Genomic DNA, 19,019 nt, shown 5'->3' on the forward strand with positions numbered 1-19,019 from the left:
ACATGTTATTATGTCTGTGCTGTGTGCAAATGATCAATGAATTTCCTTCATGTGAGTGTTGCTGAGTCACTCATGGCTTCTCAGGTGTTTTGATTTATTTATGTATTTATTTTTGCAGCTCTTTTTACAGTTTATTTTTGGTATTTAAATAAGTCACGTAGAATAAAAAATGAACTTGGGGACATTTTCCCCTGTTTAAACTATTTTTCGAGCATGATGAGTGAGGCGATCATTATTATCATTATTTATTCATTCATTCATACGGAAACATGCACTTCAGATCCACTGGCAGGTTCTGGGTTTGGGAGAGAAACGGCTGTAAACTAAAAATGTATGAGGCAATCAAGTAGTGAAAGAGTTGATGAAAAGGTCCTGCATGAGCGGGTGGAGAAGCCGCAGTCCTCCCAGATGTCAGCGGTTTGATCCCCAACCAATCAACTTGTAGAAGTTTTCCTGGACAGAATATTGATCTCAACATATCTGGAGTAACTTCAGTATGGATGGATGGATGGATGGATGGATGGATGGATGGATGGATGGATGGATGGATGGATGGATGGATGGATGGATGGATGGATGGATGGATGGATGGATGGATGGATGGATGGATGAAAAGCCATTTTATCATTTTACATCCATTTGCAGATTTGGGAAAGCATTAAACTGAAGTGGAAAAAATGAAAATTATGCAGGAAATTTTGATATTGTGCGAAAAATGAATAAATAAAAACATTATCAGGGAGTAATTTTTGTCATTTCAGACCATCTGCCGTGCTTATAACGGGAGCAAATATTAAAGTCGAGCCCCAGTTAGTGGATCGATGTGCTCCATCCCTTCTCGTGTTTTCCTCCTCATCCGTCTCTACTCACAGGAGTTTTTATCAACTCCTTTTTTTTCTTCATCAGCTCTATTTTTATCACTTTGAAGTAACTTTTGCTGCTGCAGTGTTTCTTATTTAAAACAAAAGCAGGTCATTTAAACCACAAAACATTTTTCAAGCAGCCTTCTGCTCGGCCTCGTGATCTTTAGCAGACGGGCGGCTGGTTTCTCCCGGCAGACCCGTACATGCATCACTGTTCATCACCCTCCTGCCAACGTTGGACCCATGAATATTAACATTATAAATCTTAGAAATTACCCTTGATTAGGGATGGGAATTGATAAGATTTTTACAATTCCAATTCCATTTTCGATTCTTCTTAACGATTCAGTTCTTTATCGATTGTCATTTGGAAAAAAAGGACAACAAAGGGATGATTAGCATCACCAATATAAAATTTGAATAATAATAAAATAAATATTATTCTGTACAAATTAACAAAATACAACATAAATGATTCTGTGGCAATTCCATGAGAATGTCCAACATTTTTCTAATAGAAATTAAAATTCTCCTTTTAAAAAGGATATATGAACTGAGCACTGGCTGAAATAAAACTACATCAGCCAGTGACAAATACAATCAAGTCAAATCCAATGAAACTGCAAATCTGCAACCGTCAGCTACGAGGAATTAACAATTCTTTAGCAAAAAAATAAGCATATCTGCTTTTTCAGGAAGGATAGGTGATCTTTCAGGACTGGTGTCTCCAGCAGTGCAGAACACCCTCTCAGATGGGGTGGAGGATCTGCAAATGTTTCTGCGTGTTCGTAGTATTTACTCTGTAACTATGTAACCAGACTTTCGGGCGTTTTTTTTCACTTGGGCGCCATTTTTACTATTGACTGCTAGCTTACGCAAGATACTACGCTATGTGCATAAGCTACGCAACGTGCGTGTGATTGTTTCCAAAATTTGCAAACAATTCCAAGGAATTGGAACACTGGGAACTGGTTCTGAACAAGAACCAGTTCTCGATTGCCACCCCTACCCTTGATCACTTCGATGACCACACTGACTATTACACACTCTTGTCGTCAATAACTTCTAGGGAGGGAACAACAGTCTCAACTACTCTTGTTTCATTTGTTCAGGTAAGGAAGTACATCTACCAACAAGCACACCAACTCCAACTTGACTAACTCAAAACACTTTCACTGCTCATAACTATGTAGTGTCGGCTCCTTTTATCCTTAAAAAATAAACTTCAATATCTGTGTCTCATTTGTTTTATTGGACTCCATTTATCTGCTTAAACCCCTTCAATGTTTGTTGACCTATAATCTCAAACCATAACTGTTTACGTCCGTACGTTGGAAAGTGCTGCTGTTTCTTGTACAAGCAGAAAGCCGGAAGCACATGAGGCCATTTCCAAAACGAGACACTCATTTGTAACTCTTGTTCTCATTCCAGGAGCTAAGCCAGCTGTAATCCAGACCCCAAGTGCTGTTTTCCGCCATCTGTTATGATGCTTTCCAGACCATGAATACTGCTTTATGTCACTGAGTGGAAACTGGAGCCATTCTTCAAGTCCTATAATGGTTTATGTAATACACAGCGCACTTCTTCTGAGGATTTGAAAAAGCATTGCGGAATTACTTTTTTTGGGGGGGGGTGTCCGGTAGGATAAATGAGAACCACAACTAAATAAATGTATTTAACCAAGTAGAATGACGTTTCAGGATAAAAGATGACCCCTTTGTATTTATGTAAGTTATCAGTTGATGGATTTAAGTCCTTACCTGTGACTGGATGGATGGAAAAGGCTTCATGTGGCTCAATAACTTTCAACTGAAACTCAAAGTCAATGGGGCTGCTGCATCTCAGAGGAATCGTGTGGGAAACACTGGAGACGGGGGATAAAAGGGGAAAAAAAGACATTTCTCTCTTTATAATTTGACACCAATGTGTGAAAGGAAGCGCAGTTGGTTTTACTGAAGAATGCAAAGAGACAGAAGAGACTTTGGGCACATAGAAGGTCAAAAAAACACTCACGGATCCCCAACACACACCTTTGTCCGAGCGGTACGGCTGACAGGTCAATACGGGGAGGGATGTGCAGGTCATCGATGACAGGGTAAGCATGAACTGGAACTAACAGGTTCTCTTCTCCCTTAGAAAGAGCCAAGGTGGGTTGAATGAACAAGACAGGCAAAACATGTGAGGGGAGAAGAAGCGTGAAGAGAACACAGGTCTCAGAACATGGGGATGTGTTATTGATTTATGTGACAGCGGCTAAAAAGTGTTCCTAGATGTTGTTTAAATGTTTACAAAATCTCCATGAAATGCAAAACAAGACACACTTTACGTATCCTTACGTATTTGGTTTTAGTAAAAGCTAAAACTAAAAGCCTGAATCTGAAACTTTAAGGTGTTAAACTTGTAATGTTGGTAAAAGAAAAACCACGATGGTATAAAAACTGAGGAGACCAAACCTCGCAGTGGATGCGAATGCAGTCGTAGAAGTAGCGCCACTCATCCGGACAGATTCTGACCTTCAGGGTGTAGGCGAGGCCTGGGAGGAGTCGATCCTGGACAAAAACAGACGGATGAATCGTGAGGAACAGCTGACTGCACTTTTAGACAAACCTAAGACTGAGGTCAGCAGATACCTTTTTGGTGTAAGTGGTTTGGAAGTACTTGGTTTGAGTTGGAATGATATGCATATTTACAACATCTGATGAGATGTTGATTAGTTTCTGATGGAGAGGAAGAGAGGAGAAAATAAATCATTTATTTCCATCAAACTGTTTCAAATGTGTATTCCTAAAGCTTCAATCACGTATGTAAGAACTAAACTCAGTCCACAATCACTGGACCACAAATGTAATCTTGAAGGAAATAACATGAGAAGAATGTCTTAGATACTGAAGTTGAAGTGATGGAGAAGCTCTGTTTCCTCACCAGGGTCTTCATGTCATTCTTTCCAAGCTCAAACCCACTGAAGTGAAGCTCTGAGGGCTCCACTTCAATCTGGCTGTTACTTTTCAGTTTGGCATAGATTTCTGAAAGAAAAATAAGACAACAAACATAAATTAAAGCTGCAAGCAGCGATGAACGGGCCCTCGCACTCACGGCCACCGTCCCCCATAAGCATATCAGAAATGACACCACCCACGACTCTCTATGTCAAACCATTCAAAAGTTATAACAGAAAATAGGGACAACCAATCAGAAGAAGGGGCGGGGCTAATTTTCACCAATTATGGTCAAGGACTCAATACCGAGTCCGATGACACCACCCACAACTCTTTGTGTCAAACCATTCAAATGTTATGGCAGATAAAAGTTTTCTAGGGGGCGCTGTTGAGCCATTTTGCCACCCCTATTAATGCAAACCATGAAATATCAAATTTATCGCCAGGCCTGGCTTGCATGCCAAATTTGGTGCCTTTTGGGGAACTATCAAATATGGACCAATCAGATGAAGGGGTGGTGCGCTTTTTGGCGTCTAGCGTCGCCACGGTAACACTTTTGAAAGAGAAAAGTAATGCGCTTAGTCGGAGGATGGAGACGCACATTTTGATGTATAACACACTTGGGGGCACGTTACGGTTCGGGCCATATTAACTGTCGAAGGAATGGCATAAATTGCTCCAAAATTACGCGATTAATTCAAAATGGCCGACTTCCTGTTCGGTTTCGGCCATGGCGCCAAGAGACTTTTCTTTAAGTTGCGACATGATACAGGTGTGTACCGATTTTCGTGCATGTACGTCAAACCGTATTGTGGGGCTTGAGGCATAAAGTTTTCCGGGGGGGCTGTTGAGCCATTTTGCCACGCCCATTAATACAATCCATTAAATATCACATTTTTCGCCAGGCCTGTCTTGCATGCAAAATTTGGTGACTTTTTGGGCACGTTTAGGGGGGCAAAAAGGTCCTCCTTTTGTCAGAAGAAAGAAAGAAAGAAAGAAAGAAAGAAAGAAAGAAAGAAAGAAAGAAAGAAAGAAAGAAAGAAAGAAAGAAAGAAAGAAAGAAAGAAAGAAAGAAAGAAAGAAAGAAAGAAAGAAAGAAAGAAAGAAAGAAAGAAAGAAAGAAAGAAAGAAAGAAAGAAAGAAAGAAAGAAAAAATTCCTACAGATACAATAGGGCCTTCGCACTGAAGGTGCTCGGGCCCTAACAAGTGACCCCCCCAAACTGGAGTACTTCAGAAGTAACGGTTGGGACTGTATGTACTGGATTGCAGCAGGTGGTCGGGGATGCTGCCTCTGCTCCTGCTCTCCTCCACCAGCTGGTTCAGGGGGAGAGGCCTCCCCCTCCTCCGGGGCTCTGAGAGGACCTGCGGGCCACGCACGGCCACCTCCATCCTGGCAAAAGGTCCGCTCTGGCTACTCATGAGCCAAAACACAGAAGGCTGGAGGAGAGTCAAGGAGACAGCTGTTAGTAAGGACATGTTACTCCCGGATGCCCCGGTCCGACCACGCCCCTCATTGCAATATATATATTACCAATTCTAATTCTAATCATTATTCTTGGCATTATCGTGATATATTGTTTTATAGTGTATTATTATATTATGAGATCTCATGGGATGTCATATTATAGTATTGTTATATTGTTATATATTATAGTATGGTGATATCATTTTGTTATATGTTATATTGTAAAAAATATTATGTTATATTAAGATATTATTATATTATTATATGCTATTATAGTATTACATATATTACTTTATATTATATTGTGCTATATGTATTATATCACTCTATATGATAATTATCTATTTCTTTTTCAAATTAATATTTTTAATTTATTTATTTACTTTCATTATATTATTTACACACACAGACCTAGATACATATCATTGTAACTCGATGTTGTCTTTTGTTGTTGTTTGTACTGTATGTTAAAATATCTACAGGAATATATATACTCATAATTATTTTTTCCACTTTTTAATTTTAATTTTAATTTATTCCGATCATGGAAATATGCAAACAAAAGAAACAAACAAGTAAAATAACAACACAATCAAAAGCATATTCCATAACCAGAAAGGAGCAGGAAGAAGAAAATCCTATTATACCTGCCCCTCCCTCAAAACAAAATTGAACAATAATAACAGATGGTCTGCACAATTACTTAGTTAATATCACAAGGAAAGAAAAACTAAAAATCAAAGATAGATTGTCTGTCTCCGTACGCATATAATATAAATTTTGACTATTTCATCCATACATTGCTATTTTTTTCTCTTTAAATTTCTTTTTAAACTGAAATATGTTTATACAGCCCTTTAAATCATAATGTAATAAATTCCATAACTTAATTCCAACAATTGAAACGCTCATCTGCTCATCTACTTTTTAATCACAATTATGTACATTGTATCGTGCTGTAAACATCTAGTTGTTTCATCTTACTGATTTTATTTATCCTTGTAATAACTAAACTATACAGTCTGGTCCCTATTTTGTGAAAGACACAGAGTTATAATTTCAAGCACTTAAACTAAAATTCAAGCACTTTTCAGCCCTTGAAAACACAACATTGAAATTCAAGCACTTTCAAGGATTTCAAGCACCCGTAGGAACCCTGGGGAAAAAAAAGTAAGCACATGTGTTACAGGTGTTGTGCCAAAAAGTGATTGCCTGCCAGAATCTGATTTCTTCTGATTTGTGGCCGCGGGAGCGCGCACAGCAGCTGAACGACAGTGCTAAAATGTCAGATTTTCAGATTATGAAGCTCAAGAATGAGATCAAGTCATATTTAGGCAGAAACAACTTTTCATTATCTGTATTTGGCCTTCAATCAATTTTTGGCAGGTGAAAATGCCTATTTTGTGTTGTAATGGTCCTTTAAAAGAGTTAAAAGCAACCCTGTGAGCTCTAGTATTTATATTATGAAGCTCAAGAATGAGATCAAATCATATTTAGGTAGAAACAACCTTTCATTAATTGTATTTGGCCTTCAATCAATTTTTGGCAGGTAAAAAGACCCATTTTCAGGGGAGAAATCAGATTCTGGCAGGCAATCACTTTTTGGTTAAACACTGGTTAACCTGGAACAAAATAAGAAGTAACTAATGTATATATAACTCATTGGTTACAAGTATTTCAGAACTGTTGTGAAAATATATTTAAACTCCTCTACCTTGACTCCACAGTAATTGAAGCAGATGTCTAATGAATGTGCAACATTAGCAAGGAAGTTGTAGTTTTTACCTTATAACTTGCGTTAACTTGAACAAAGGCGTCATATTAAATGTTTAATTAAACCGTAACCAGACTACTTACTTATATTACCGACATAAAACGGCTGTTTTTTTAGTTATCTAAAGATATTAACCAGATTCCTTGTCTTTGTAGTAACACAAGTGTGTCGTCTTGTTGTTATGAAGATCTCCGGACGCTGACGTTTCCATAGCAACGCCGGGACCGGTCAGGGGGGGCGTGGCCGAACGAGTCCGAGGGGCGAATCTGATCACTGGAAACTTTGTTTTGACTTCAAAATAAAATCCTTGCGATATACTGCTTTCTGTAATACCAATGTATATTAACTCAAATGTGGATGACAAAGTTAAAAAAAAGATCAGCCAACACGTAAATTAACAATAAATGCGTAAATACCTCAATTATCTTACTTTATGTACATTTGAATACATATTATGATTTTGTTTTGAAGGTCCTTGAAGGACATATTAATGTCAATACAGCTGCCTTGATAAAAAGGTTTTAACAGGTTACGCAGAGTCCAATACTGAGCATGGACCTGCTGAAGCCCATGTCTGATATTCAGGGATCTCACACCGACTGCGCGGCAGGATGCCTGGATTTCATCATGATGGAGTTTGGATCTAGTCGCTTATCTTGAAGGAAGAAAACAAGAAAACAAAAAAATGAGAAAAGTTGAAATTTTGGGGGTCTTACTATTAACTCAGGTAAGGGAAAAAGCCAATTGCGGGATTGTAATTAATAATAAGTCAAAAGAAAATTTGAAGTTTTTATTTCTTTTCTCCTTTTTCTTTATTCCTCCAGGCAAAATTATCTTTGGGTTGTCATCCCCATGTAAATCTTGTAAACGATGAAGAAAAGTGCATACAGGATCTGCTGCTTTTTAACTCAAACAAAGCAACAGGTATACTAATATCATTTATTAACTGTTCATAACTACTGCTATGTTTGTATTTTTTTTAATTAAAAAATTTAATAAAAGCCTTATTTAATTACGCTTCAATCATTTAATTAAGTTACTTTGTACAACCAGAGTGCACTTCTCAGGTATTACCAGTGATTCTGATATTAGTGTAATTAAACTTTTTAAACCTACAGAACCAGTGACAGCTAGTGGCCATGGAACAAAATGCAGTCTGAAATCCAATACTATGGAGGCATTAGATTTTACTATTGTTTTTAACCTGTATTTCAAGGATCACATCAGTCATTCTTGGTTTTCCAGTCCTCCGCGTGTTTTATCCTTCCTTTATTGTATCCAGGGTCGTGTTGAGCTTTCTTATTGTACATTTTTGATGATTCGGCATTCTGTTTTGTAAGAAAACAATGTCAGCGCGCACTGCCAGGGGATGTGGGACGGCCTGAACTGCTGGCCACCTGCTGCTCTCGGGGAAACGGTTTCTCAGCCATGCCCCAAGGTTTTTAACTCTGAAGGTGGGACCCATGTACGCACCCATTATCTATCATCATTAGACAGCCAATAAAGCCATGTGCTAGATTTGTGTTAGGAGATGACAGATCTCCTGATAAATTATCTAATGAGCCACAGGTTTGTCAAATAAAATCAAATCAAATCTACACATGCACTATTGACATCTTGGTAGTTGGTTTTTTCACGTTAAAAGAAGACAGATAAAGCCGTAATTTGTTCACAATTTTGCAGGAAAAGTGCATCGCAACTGCACAGCCAGTGGATGGACGGACCTGCTGATTCCAGATCAGGATGCATGTGGTTACACCTTTAATGAGACACTCCACTTCCTTGGAGAGGTTGGTGGGATTCATATGTTTATTTTATAAATCATGCAGTTTCGAACTGTCGGGTCAGTTATATGGACAACTGTAATTCTACAACCATTATTAATGTAAATAGATGTTTTACTTACAATAAAAATGTATGATTTAACAATTAATTGATTAGGTCAGGAAAAATTATTTTGATGTTAACGTTTAAATATAACATTTTCTTTAATAGTTGAGCTCACAGGCGTGTTTGATTGGGAGGCAGGAAGCAGGGGGTAAAGTGAAGCGTCGGAGCAGAAATAACAAAGCAATCAAACCAAACAAAGCAAAGAAGGCTGGAAACACTGGGTACCCTGAGGGGATCAGGTCCTATTGCCAACTGCAGAATACGTGTGTGGATCCAGGCCAGCGTGGGGAAAGTTGGGTCCCACAACTTCCGTAGATGGCAACGTTTCTAAATTTCATTAATTTCAGACCAGTAAACTCTGTCTCGTGGCATAAGACTCTCTCTCATGTAAGAATGTAATTACGTGCATCACAGGATTCAAATACACAGATTTTCCTGTTTTTTTTTTTGTTTTTAGTGTAAAGTCTTAGCAACCGATGAGGCTGAATATCAAACATAAACTTCATATCTGAGAGACCTGATTATTAATGTAGGACAAGTAACTGAACCTAAATGATTAAAGTTTGAGGTTGTTTAAAAGTAACGGCTCATCTTTGCTCTGTCCAGGCCTCAGACTCCCATCTGTACTTCTCCTACGTGAAGACCATGTACACCGTTGGATACACGCTCTCTCTCATCTCTCTCACCATCGCCATCACCATCTTTTCCTTATTTAGGTGAGATCTACTTCTCTCAGCTTCATGCTCCTCTATCAGGCTCAAACAACTACGCTTTATTTATCTTCAGGAAACTGCACTGTACCAGGAACTACATTCACATCCAGCTGTTCATCTCCTTCATCCTGAGAGCCATCTTCATCTTCATCAGAGACGCTCTGCTGTTCGATGATGAAGAGATGTACCAGTGTGACCACTACCCGGTAAGGACTGGGAAAGACAACTGGTGACCAAAACCAATAATGATTGCATCCTTTTTAATTATGTGATAATTATTACAGAGAAAAATGCATAAATAAAGAACAGTTTTGCTGTAAAAACACCCATAAAAACATAATTTCTTCTGGATGAAACTTTAACCAATTTACCCAAAAGTCACAGAAGGAGCAATGGAGCTAAATTTCTTTAAATATAAAGTTACACATAAGAAAATATTGCTCAGAGAAAGTTTAAGTCCGTTGTCATTGCCTCATGACGTCTAAAAGAGCCTCTGTGGATTTTGGATTTTTACAGGGAATTCAAATATTTGAAAAAAAAAAGGACAATATCTTGAATAAATGCATGTAAACGGGGATGTAAGGAGAATTTCTATCATTTTCAATTCCAAGATATGAGAATAAAAATTTTATTTTAGCAATTTATAGTTCTCTACTTGGATTGGATTGGATTAGATTCAACTTTAATAATCCCCAAAGGGGAAACTTCATTGCCACTATGGCCACAACAATACAACATAAGACAATCAACAATACACATTAACAATATCTCCAGTGGATCAATACAACAGCAAAATAAGTGCAATGTGCAGTACAAGGATTAGTATAGCAGCAAGACATGACATCAGCAGTCCAAGTTAAAAAGTCTGGTTGCTGCAGGAACAAAGGACTTCCTAAATCTCTCTGTGGAGCATCTGGGCAATAGAAGCCGTCTACTTCGGCCACTTCTCGTAAAAAAGCTGTACAGGGGATGATCACCTTGGGAGAGGATAGCTCTGAGCTTCCTCCTAGTCTTCTGCTCTGTTATGACCTCTAGAGAAGAAGGGCTCATACCAATGACAGATCCGGCCTTTTTAATAAGTTTGTTAATCCTGTTCCTGTCCTCCAATGTCAGGCATAAAAAAAGGACACTTGCTAAAATGCCATTATAAAAAACATTTAAAAAGGATCTGCTGATGTCAAATGATCTGAGTTTCCGTAAGAAAAATAATCTGGACTGGGCCTTCTTAAAAATAGCATTGGAGTTCATCTTCCAGTCCAGTTTACAGTCCACATGCACACCAAGATATTTATATGAGGGTACAATCTCTACGGACTGTCCTTTAATCAAAATAGGGTCAGTTTCAGGTCTCTTCCTTAGGCGGCATTGTCATTATTAAAAATATAGCCGACAAGGGCAGAATCATCAGAAAACCTTTGTAGATGACAAGAATTGCTGCTGTGCCTGCAGTCAGGAGTGTACAAAGTAAATAAAAACTGAGATAAAACTGTACCCTGTGGAGCCCCAATGCATGTGGTAACAGTTTCTGATCTACTGCCATGAAGCCTCACATACTGAGGCCTACCTGTGAGGTAATCCGTGACCCAAGTGATACAGCTGTTAAGATTATAATTAAAAAGCTTATTGGCTAAGATCTGTGGCCGTAGTGTGTTAAAAGCATTAGAAAAGTCAAAAAACATTATTCTGATAGATGTACTGACTGTATACTCTGTGTAACAGATACAGAAGGGCATCATCCACACCTACACCTGCTCTATATGTTAATTGAAGCGGGTCCTGAAAGGCACAGAACTGCCCCAGGACAGTCCTCTCAAAGCACTTCATTACATGTGAGGTTAAAGCAATAGCTCTAAGATCTTTCAGTGCCCTAGCATTTGGTTTCTTAGGCACTGGCACAATACATGACATGTACTTGGCCAGCTGATCGAAAATTTGATATATTGTTTTAAACATTTGTTAACATCGGTGTCTGAAATCTAATTGGCTCCCGATTAACAACCATTTTTGTCAGTAGGTGTCCTGGATACCAAATTTGAGTTCAATAGTTAAACTGCTTCCTAAAATGTTGAGGATTTTTGTTGAGATTTTTCATTAAGGGTAACTTTTGCATTGGACCCGCTCGAAAATCTGATCAGTGGGTTGAAACCAGCTGACTAATGAAAATTCTGTTCACGATTGTTGGTCAGGCTGGTCTCCAGATGTTAAGCCCCTTCAGCCCGATAAACATACCAAATACATTTTTATTTTAATTCATTCCACAGATATCAATAATAAAATGCAAAAACTGAAGTATTTAATAAATTCTTTTGATTTTGAGTTTTTAGGAATTAAGCAAAATATACATTAGGTATAAACGCTAATGTTAGCAAGCGTTTACCATTTTTATTTCATTTAATATTTCTTTTATTATATTTAAACCATTATTGAAAATCCCTTTTCTAGATAATAAAGAAATAAAAAAAGATAAAAATACAACAAAAGTAAGTAAGCAAATCATAAAATCTCTAATAGCGTTATTGCACATATTTGTGTAGATTTACTCACAACTATTTAATTTAAATAAAATGTTACATCATGAGTAAATATTTCATAATATAATACAGAGTCAATATAACATAGACAAATATCCTGTTTAATGACCAGAACAACTCATGCAGGGTTTTAAACTTATTTTTGGTGCGTGAAATAAGAAATATACTCTAGGATTATAAATTATTTTGTTTGGTTTTCAGTCATTTTTTCCGCTCATGTTATTAGCATTAATGCAAAGCCGCCGCCGTCCTTGTGCTGCAGGTGGCGTGTAAGATCATGCTGATGTTCTCCAACTACTGCATCCTGGCCAACTACAGCTGGCTGCTGGCGGAAGGCCACTTCCTCTACACGTTGGTGAGCCGCTCCTTCTTCTCGCTGAAGAAACACCTGGTCTGGTACATCGTCCTGAGCTGGGGTACCGCATCTCGTGACTATCTCAGTTTTGTTGCCGCAACGCAGGAGTCTCCTCGATTTAACCAGCGCTTGTTTTAACGGACAGGTTTACCGCTTATCGTTATCTTCTTCTGGGGATGTGCCAAGTATTTCTACGAAGATGAAGGGTAAGCATCTAAACTGCTTCGTGGATGAATCAACATCCGTGAGACGGTCATATCGTACTGTTATCATCTCTGTCGCTCCACAGTTGCTGGGACACAAAGAGACTGGAATGGATATGGTGGATACTCCGAGTTCCGGTTCTTCTAACCCTATCGGTAAAATAGATATTTTGGGAAGTGCATTTGGTCCCATTTGACCAACATTAAATTGAGATTGTTTGAGCTTGAGTGCTTCAAGAAATGAGGCAACTAATGGCTCTTTTCTTGACGAAATTCACATTACCTTTGCCTCTTAAACTTGAACTACACTACTTGTCATGGTTACTGATCCCCTGGCAAAGTTTAAAGGGTCAGAATTACTTCAAGAAGTCACTGCAGCAAGCTAAATGTTAGCCTGGTACATTTAAAAACTTGGAAAATGAAAGATGGACGAAGGTTCAGGGCGAGTGGGATGGCTTGAGTTCAGGATGTGGTCGTGAGTACCGTGGCCATGTCCGATGTAACCAGTTTTTAGTAGTTTTATCTTTATTAGAATATAACAGCGCTTTTCTGTGTTTCCAATCCTTTCAGGTTAATCTGTTCTTCTTCTTGGGTATTTTGAGGATACTGGTGAGCAAACTCAGAATGCCAGACTCCCAGAGGAATGAATTCTGCCAGTACAAGTGAGTACATACTAGTTTGTAGTTTCATTCAAAGTAAATGCACAGATGAGTTGTGGTTAACTTCCACCAGTACCGGCTCGGCTCTGTTTTAAGGGTTTTCCACACGGTGATGGTACCTCTTTTTTTTTTGCACCTACTTGGCCTGAGTTCCAGCCGAGCTGGCAATGCAACGTCACCATGGTGCAGGCCTCTGATTGGCCAGAGAGAAGAGTCTCATAAGAGTTCTGAGAGCAACTCCTTCACACCCGCCATATTTAAAACCTGGAAACTAACTTTACAACAGAGTAGGTTTGGCAACCAAACCTACTCTGTGGTCCAAACAAGCGCCATCCGTCTTACTTCTCATGTGGAACAAATTGTTGTTGCAGTTCCTCAACTGACCACTGGATGGCTCCAAAAGCGAGTCAACCTCCACCTACTTCCACTTCAGAGCAGAAATAAACATATTTACAGCCCGGTTCAAAAGCCATTCTGGTCTCAATCGTTTGATTTCACATCCATGACGACTCTGAGGGGGTGGATCATTTTGTACCACTCCAGGAGAGTTTATATCAAATAATGAATGGTGCATCCTGCTATCAATGTCTGACGGCAGCTCTGCAGATATTTCTGTGAGATTCAGCTTAAGGAGCTGGGAGCAAAGCTAATTTTGATTGACATGCGGTGGGCGTGTTCCATTGGCTTGCTTAGGAACATGGTTGGGCCCTGTATGAAAAAAAACAGGCTTCAAAAAACGATCTTCAGAAGGCAAAGGGTCACGTGACCAAATGCTTCGTCCCCTGTTATGTAGTCTTTGGGTGCAACGAAGAGGTCCGCGTTTCTATGTCTAGTGGCCAGAGGTGGGCAGAGTAGCCAAAAGTTGTACTCAAGTAGTACAAAAGTACTGTTACTTCAGAATAATATGACTCAAGTAGAAGAAAAAAGTAGTCATCGTAATAATGACTTGAGTAAAAGTAAAAAAGTACTTGGTGAAAAAGCTACTCAAGTACTGAGTAACTGTCGAGTAACGTCTGATTTATTTTTTTAACACAACCATTCAAACAGACAAAAGTACTAAATAATCATCTTCAGGCAAATGAAATCAATAATAAAATAAATTAACATTAATAAAAAATAGCTTAAATTAAAATAATCTTAAAGTAAATTCAAGTACTTTAATAAATAATAAAATAATAACAGAATAAAAAAATAAATTAAGCACAAGTAGCTCAAAATTTCAAGCCTTTGTACTTTTCTTTTTTAACCAGGCAGAACTAGAACAAGCCCATGAACTCATAGAAACTCTGTGTGTGTTTGAGTCTGTGTAAATGTGACAAAACATGCAAAAACAAACATTTTTCCCAAAGAATCACCCAGTGATGTCATGAGATTGACGCGTACGCGGATAAAAGGGATAAAAGAAAAGTAACAGCTCAACGTAGCCTAATGTAGCGGAGTAAGAGAAACAGTTTCTCCTAAACTGAAAGTACAACATTTCCCAAAACTTACTCAAGTAAATGTAACGGAGTAAATGTAACTCGTTACTACCCACCTCTGCTAGTGGCCGATAACCGCATCCAGAGGGAGCTCGATGGTACTGAATTGAGTCAAATTCAAAACTGTGTAATGGAAAAGGGACGTTAGTTTAGATAGATAGATAGATAGATAGAACTTTATTCATCCCCAGAGGGAAATTCAACCGTCCAGCAGCTCATCAAAACGTAAACATAAAAAATCAACCACACAATAAAAACACATTCATAATATTAAAATAAATATGAAATATAAGGTTTTTAAAACAAATATCAAGTAAAGCGCAAACTAAAATATAGTCCAGTTGTGGCAGAGGTGAGTGTGTGAGACTGAGTTCAGGAAGAATTAAACAGTCGTATGGCTGTGGGGACGAAGGATCTCCTGAACCGCTCCGTTCTGCAGCGCAGTGAGAGGAGCCGACCGCTGCAGCTCCTGCTCCTCTGTTGCTCCAGGAGGCTGTGGAGAGGGTGTCTGCTATTGTTCATTATAGCACTCAGTTTGTTAAGTGTGCCCCTCTCCACCACAGATCTTAGCGGGTCCAGACTCCTGCCCAACACTGAGCCTGCTTTTTTCACCAGTCTGTCCAGTCGCTTGGTGTTTTTTATTGCAAGGCTGCCCCCCCAACACACAGCAGCAAAAAAGAGAGCACTGGCCACCACTGTGTGGTAGAACATGGTCATCATCTCCACACAGACATCAAAAGACCTCAGTGTGCGCAGGAAGAACAGGCGGGTCTGCCCCTTCCTGTAGAGGGCGTCGGTGTTCGGGGACCAGTCCAGCTTGTCATCCAAGAGGACTCCGAGGTATTTGTATGTGTGGACCACCTCTATATCCCCCCCATGTATGAAGACTGGTAATTGGGGAGGCCTCTTCCTCCTGAAATCCACCACCATCTCCTTTGTTTTGGCTGTGTTCAGGTGGAGACAGCACTTATTGCTCCAGTCCCTGAAGGAATCCACCAGATCCCTGTACTCCTGCTCCTGACCCCCCCTGATACATGCCACAATGGCTGTATCATCAGAATATTTTTGCATGTGACATGAATCAGTGTTGTATTTGAAGTCTGCCGTGTAGAGTGTGAACAGGAATGGCGCCAGGACAGTCCCTTGTGGAGCCCCAGTGCTGCTCCTGACCGTCCCGGAGACACAGCTCTCCAGCCTGACATACTGAGGCCGCTCTGTCAGGTAGTCTGTGATCCAGGAGGTCAGGAAGTGATCTACTCCCATTCCCTCAAGCTTGTCTTTCAGTATGAGGGGCTGGATCGTATTAAAAGCACTGGAAAAGTCAAAAAATAGAATCCTCACACAGCATCCCGGTTCCTCCAGGTAGGCGTAGACCCGATGCAGCATGTACAGAACCGCATCATCCACTCCAAGATGCTCCTGATAGGCAAACTGGAGTGGGTCCATAGCATCAGTGACCTCTGACCTCAGGACACGGAGGACTAGCCGCTCCAGGGTTTTCATGTTTGAGGTTAGCCCCGAGCTAACGGTAACAGCTGATGAACAGGAGGCGTCCTCCTGCGATCCCCAGCAGCTTCAGTCATTAGCAAAGGTAGCTGCCGCCTGCTACCTAGCTGAGCTGTGTATCCTGTAGCTTGTGATGTTCCAGCCTCAAGTGCCATCAGCTGAAAACCTGCTTTCTTCCGTGTTCACCAGGAGGCTGATCAAGTCCACCTTTTTTCTGGTAGCTCTGTTTGGTCTTCACTACATCCTGTTTGTTGTCGTACCTGCTGAAATCAGCAGCTCCCTCAATAAGATACGGATGTTTGCAGAGCTGGCTCTGTCCTCCACTCAGGTAAACCCTCCCAATGTCTCAGAGAGACGCATGTGACATGTTTTAACTCTACATTTCAATTATTCTGATGGGTCTGTTGTGTGTATTAAAAGTGCTTTATAAATAAAGTTAGATTGATTGATTGATTGACCTGTTTCTCCTCGCACATTTAAGGGCTTCGTTGTCGCCATCCTCTACTGCTTCATGAACGGAGAGGTAAGAACCCGTTAGGTCACATTTGAATGTGGAAATGGTGGACGTCATGGAGGATGGTGGATGTTTGCGTTTTCAGGTGCAGCAGGAGTTTAGGAGGAGGTGGAGAAGGTGGAAGCTCACTCAGCACCTGCCCAGTCGACCACGGCAGCATCACAACTCCATCAGCCACAGCGGCTCGGCCCACACGCAGGTCTCCCTGCTGCCCTGCTCTCCAGGAAGCCCGACGAACAGCAGCCTCCCTGCGGAGATGTGACACAAGCGGCGTGTGGCTCAGTTCTTGATGAATGTGTAAAGACATATTTGAAAATATGTAGATAATTTAAAAAGTATTCTAAACCTTCCGGCTTTAACTGAATTTTAATAATATTTTTCGTATTTCTAGTGTCTTTTAAAGGCACTCTATGTAGCAACTCCACATCTGACCACACGGGGGATCTGCATCTGCTGTGTTTACAAGAGTCACTGATGATATTATGAGTGGGCACAGTCTGGTATTATCACTTTGTCCCACTAGAACAGGGGCTGACACTTGTGATATGCTGCCCCCTTGTGGTCGGATGTGGCTTCAAATCAGAAAGCAAAGCTGCATAACTACAGGACTGTCTCAGAAAATTAGAATATTGTGGTTTTCTGTAATGCAATTACAAAAAAAGAAAACTCAAATATCCTATCTCAAAAAAATTTGAATATTCTGGGAATGTTAGTCTTAAACTATAAGCCATAATCAGCAATATTAAAATAATAAAAGGCTTGCAATATTTCAGTTGATTTGTAATGAATCCAGAATGTATGACATTTTTTTTTTTTTTTTTTTTTTAAATTGCATTACAGAAAATAAAGAACTTTATCACAATATTCAAATTTTCTGAGACAGTCCTGTAAATGATGCATATTGATGAGGATCTTCTGAGATCTTCTGATGTTTTGTGTTGGGAATGTATCATAATAAATCTTTTGAGTCTCAAAGAAAAACTGTTGGGTTGGACGGAGGGGCATACATTTTCTAATCTCAAACACACCAGTTTCAATCAAAACTAAATAAATGTGTTTTTTTTTTTACTCACTTGTATGAGTCTTGTTTTGTAGTGTAACGTGCAGCAAAATTTGACACGTAAAAATAACTGAATGCACTTTAATCCGGAAGAAAACCGGGCGTCAGAAACCAGCAGGTCACGTGATCGAATGCTTCATCCATTATATATATATCCATATATATATATATATTATACAGTTATATAATTATATATAATATGTTATACAGTCTATGGTCACCATGCAAAACGCAACTAGAAGGAAGCCAAGCGGTAGAAGCCTGAATGAAAATACGAACATCCACCGCTGTTTAGTAGGCTACATAAAAGTTTTCAAATTTTCTTGTTGAGTTGCCAGAATCTTTGAAATATTGCTAATGGCTCCAAATTAAAATGTATATCGCATACCAGCTACAAATCCCCGTCAAGCACACACTTTGTATTAGTCAAGTTAACAATGCATTTACTGTTGTGTGTTTAACACACTGTGTGGTGGTTATTGTTCCCATTTGTGTGATTATTATGTAAGAGAAATTACTCGCTCACTCCTGCCAGAGTCATTTCTTCACTCCAGTGTTTTCAGAATTCATATGACTGGCTTCTTATTTTTCTGATGTGGAAGGCCTGTATGGGGGCGGGAGGGGTGAGTTTCTTGTCAAGTATGAATTGTCCAGGCCGGAGCAACCGTTGTCCTTGCTACCTTGAGAAAAAAGGTGACATTTCTCTGTTAAGAAGAACTTAAGAAGTAACACGACTTACGGTGATGACTCAAGAGTGGACGAAACGACACGGGCAGATTGAGCAACGCCAGCTGCTTTAACCTGTATACCTGCTTGATGATGTACATTTCAGGCTTACACTTGTTGCAGTTGTGCAAGTTTACTGACACCATCCTGCAAGTTGCGGAGTTGATCGACTGTGGGACCCAGAGGCCTCCAAACACGATCCGCCGTGGCTCTCAGTTCCTGCAGGGGGCGCTGAAGAGCCTCCGACAAACATTCCTGGCAGAATCGTCAACATCAGAAATGACGCTCCGTTCATCTGATGGATGGGGAGCACAAACTAGCTGCAGTAATTCAGCTTTGGGGAGT

General features: G+C 39.7%; 2 protein-coding genes across 2 annotated transcripts in view; one reads left to right on the top strand and one right to left on the bottom strand.

Annotated features, from left to right (window-relative positions):
- cfap221 (cilia and flagella associated protein 221) overlaps positions 1–5,206 on the bottom strand; it is a 30,169-nt gene extending 24,963 nt beyond the window's left edge. The window contains 6 exon segments of the mRNA XM_061715357.1: positions 2,624–2,727; positions 2,894–2,994; positions 3,317–3,412; positions 3,494–3,580; positions 3,786–3,886; positions 5,060–5,206. Coding sequence (XP_061571341.1) covers positions 2,624–2,727; positions 2,894–2,994; positions 3,317–3,412; positions 3,494–3,580; positions 3,786–3,886; positions 5,060–5,189 — 619 coding nt within the window. The 5' untranslated portion in view covers positions 5,190–5,206.
- A 2,385-nt stretch (positions 5,207–7,591) lies between these two features.
- On the top strand, positions 7,592–17,557 carry sctr (secretin receptor). The gene is made up of 13 exons (XM_061715557.1): positions 7,592–7,766; positions 7,864–7,963; positions 8,380–8,493; positions 8,723–8,829; positions 9,536–9,645; positions 9,716–9,848; positions 12,436–12,589; positions 12,674–12,734; positions 12,818–12,887; positions 13,302–13,393; positions 16,564–16,702; positions 16,856–16,897; positions 16,974–17,557. The coding sequence occupies exons 1-13, from the start codon at positions 7,725–7,727 to the stop codon at positions 17,148–17,150; spliced, it is 1,341 nt and encodes a 446-aa protein (XP_061571541.1). The 5' UTR covers positions 7,592–7,724; the 3' UTR covers positions 17,151–17,557.
- Positions 17,558–19,019: the final 1,462 nt, after the last annotated feature.

The sequence above is a fragment of the Cololabis saira genome, chromosome 24, assembly GCF_033807715.1.
Source record: "Cololabis saira isolate AMF1-May2022 chromosome 24, fColSai1.1, whole genome shotgun sequence".
Classification (NCBI taxonomy): Eukaryota; Metazoa; Chordata; class Actinopteri; order Beloniformes; family Belonidae; genus Cololabis; species Cololabis saira.

Coding starts and splice junctions, on each gene's coding strand:
- sctr (XM_061715557.1), top strand. CDS start 7,725: ATGAGAAAAGTTGAAATTTTGGGGGTCTTACTATTAACTCAG. Junction 7,767..7,863: donor GGGTCTTACTATTAACTCAG/GTAAGGGAAAAA, acceptor TTATTCCTCCAG/GCAAAATTATCTTTGGGTTG. Junction 12,735..12,817: donor TATTTCTACGAAGATGAAGG/GTAAGCATCTAA, acceptor GTCGCTCCACAG/TTGCTGGGACACAAAGAGAC.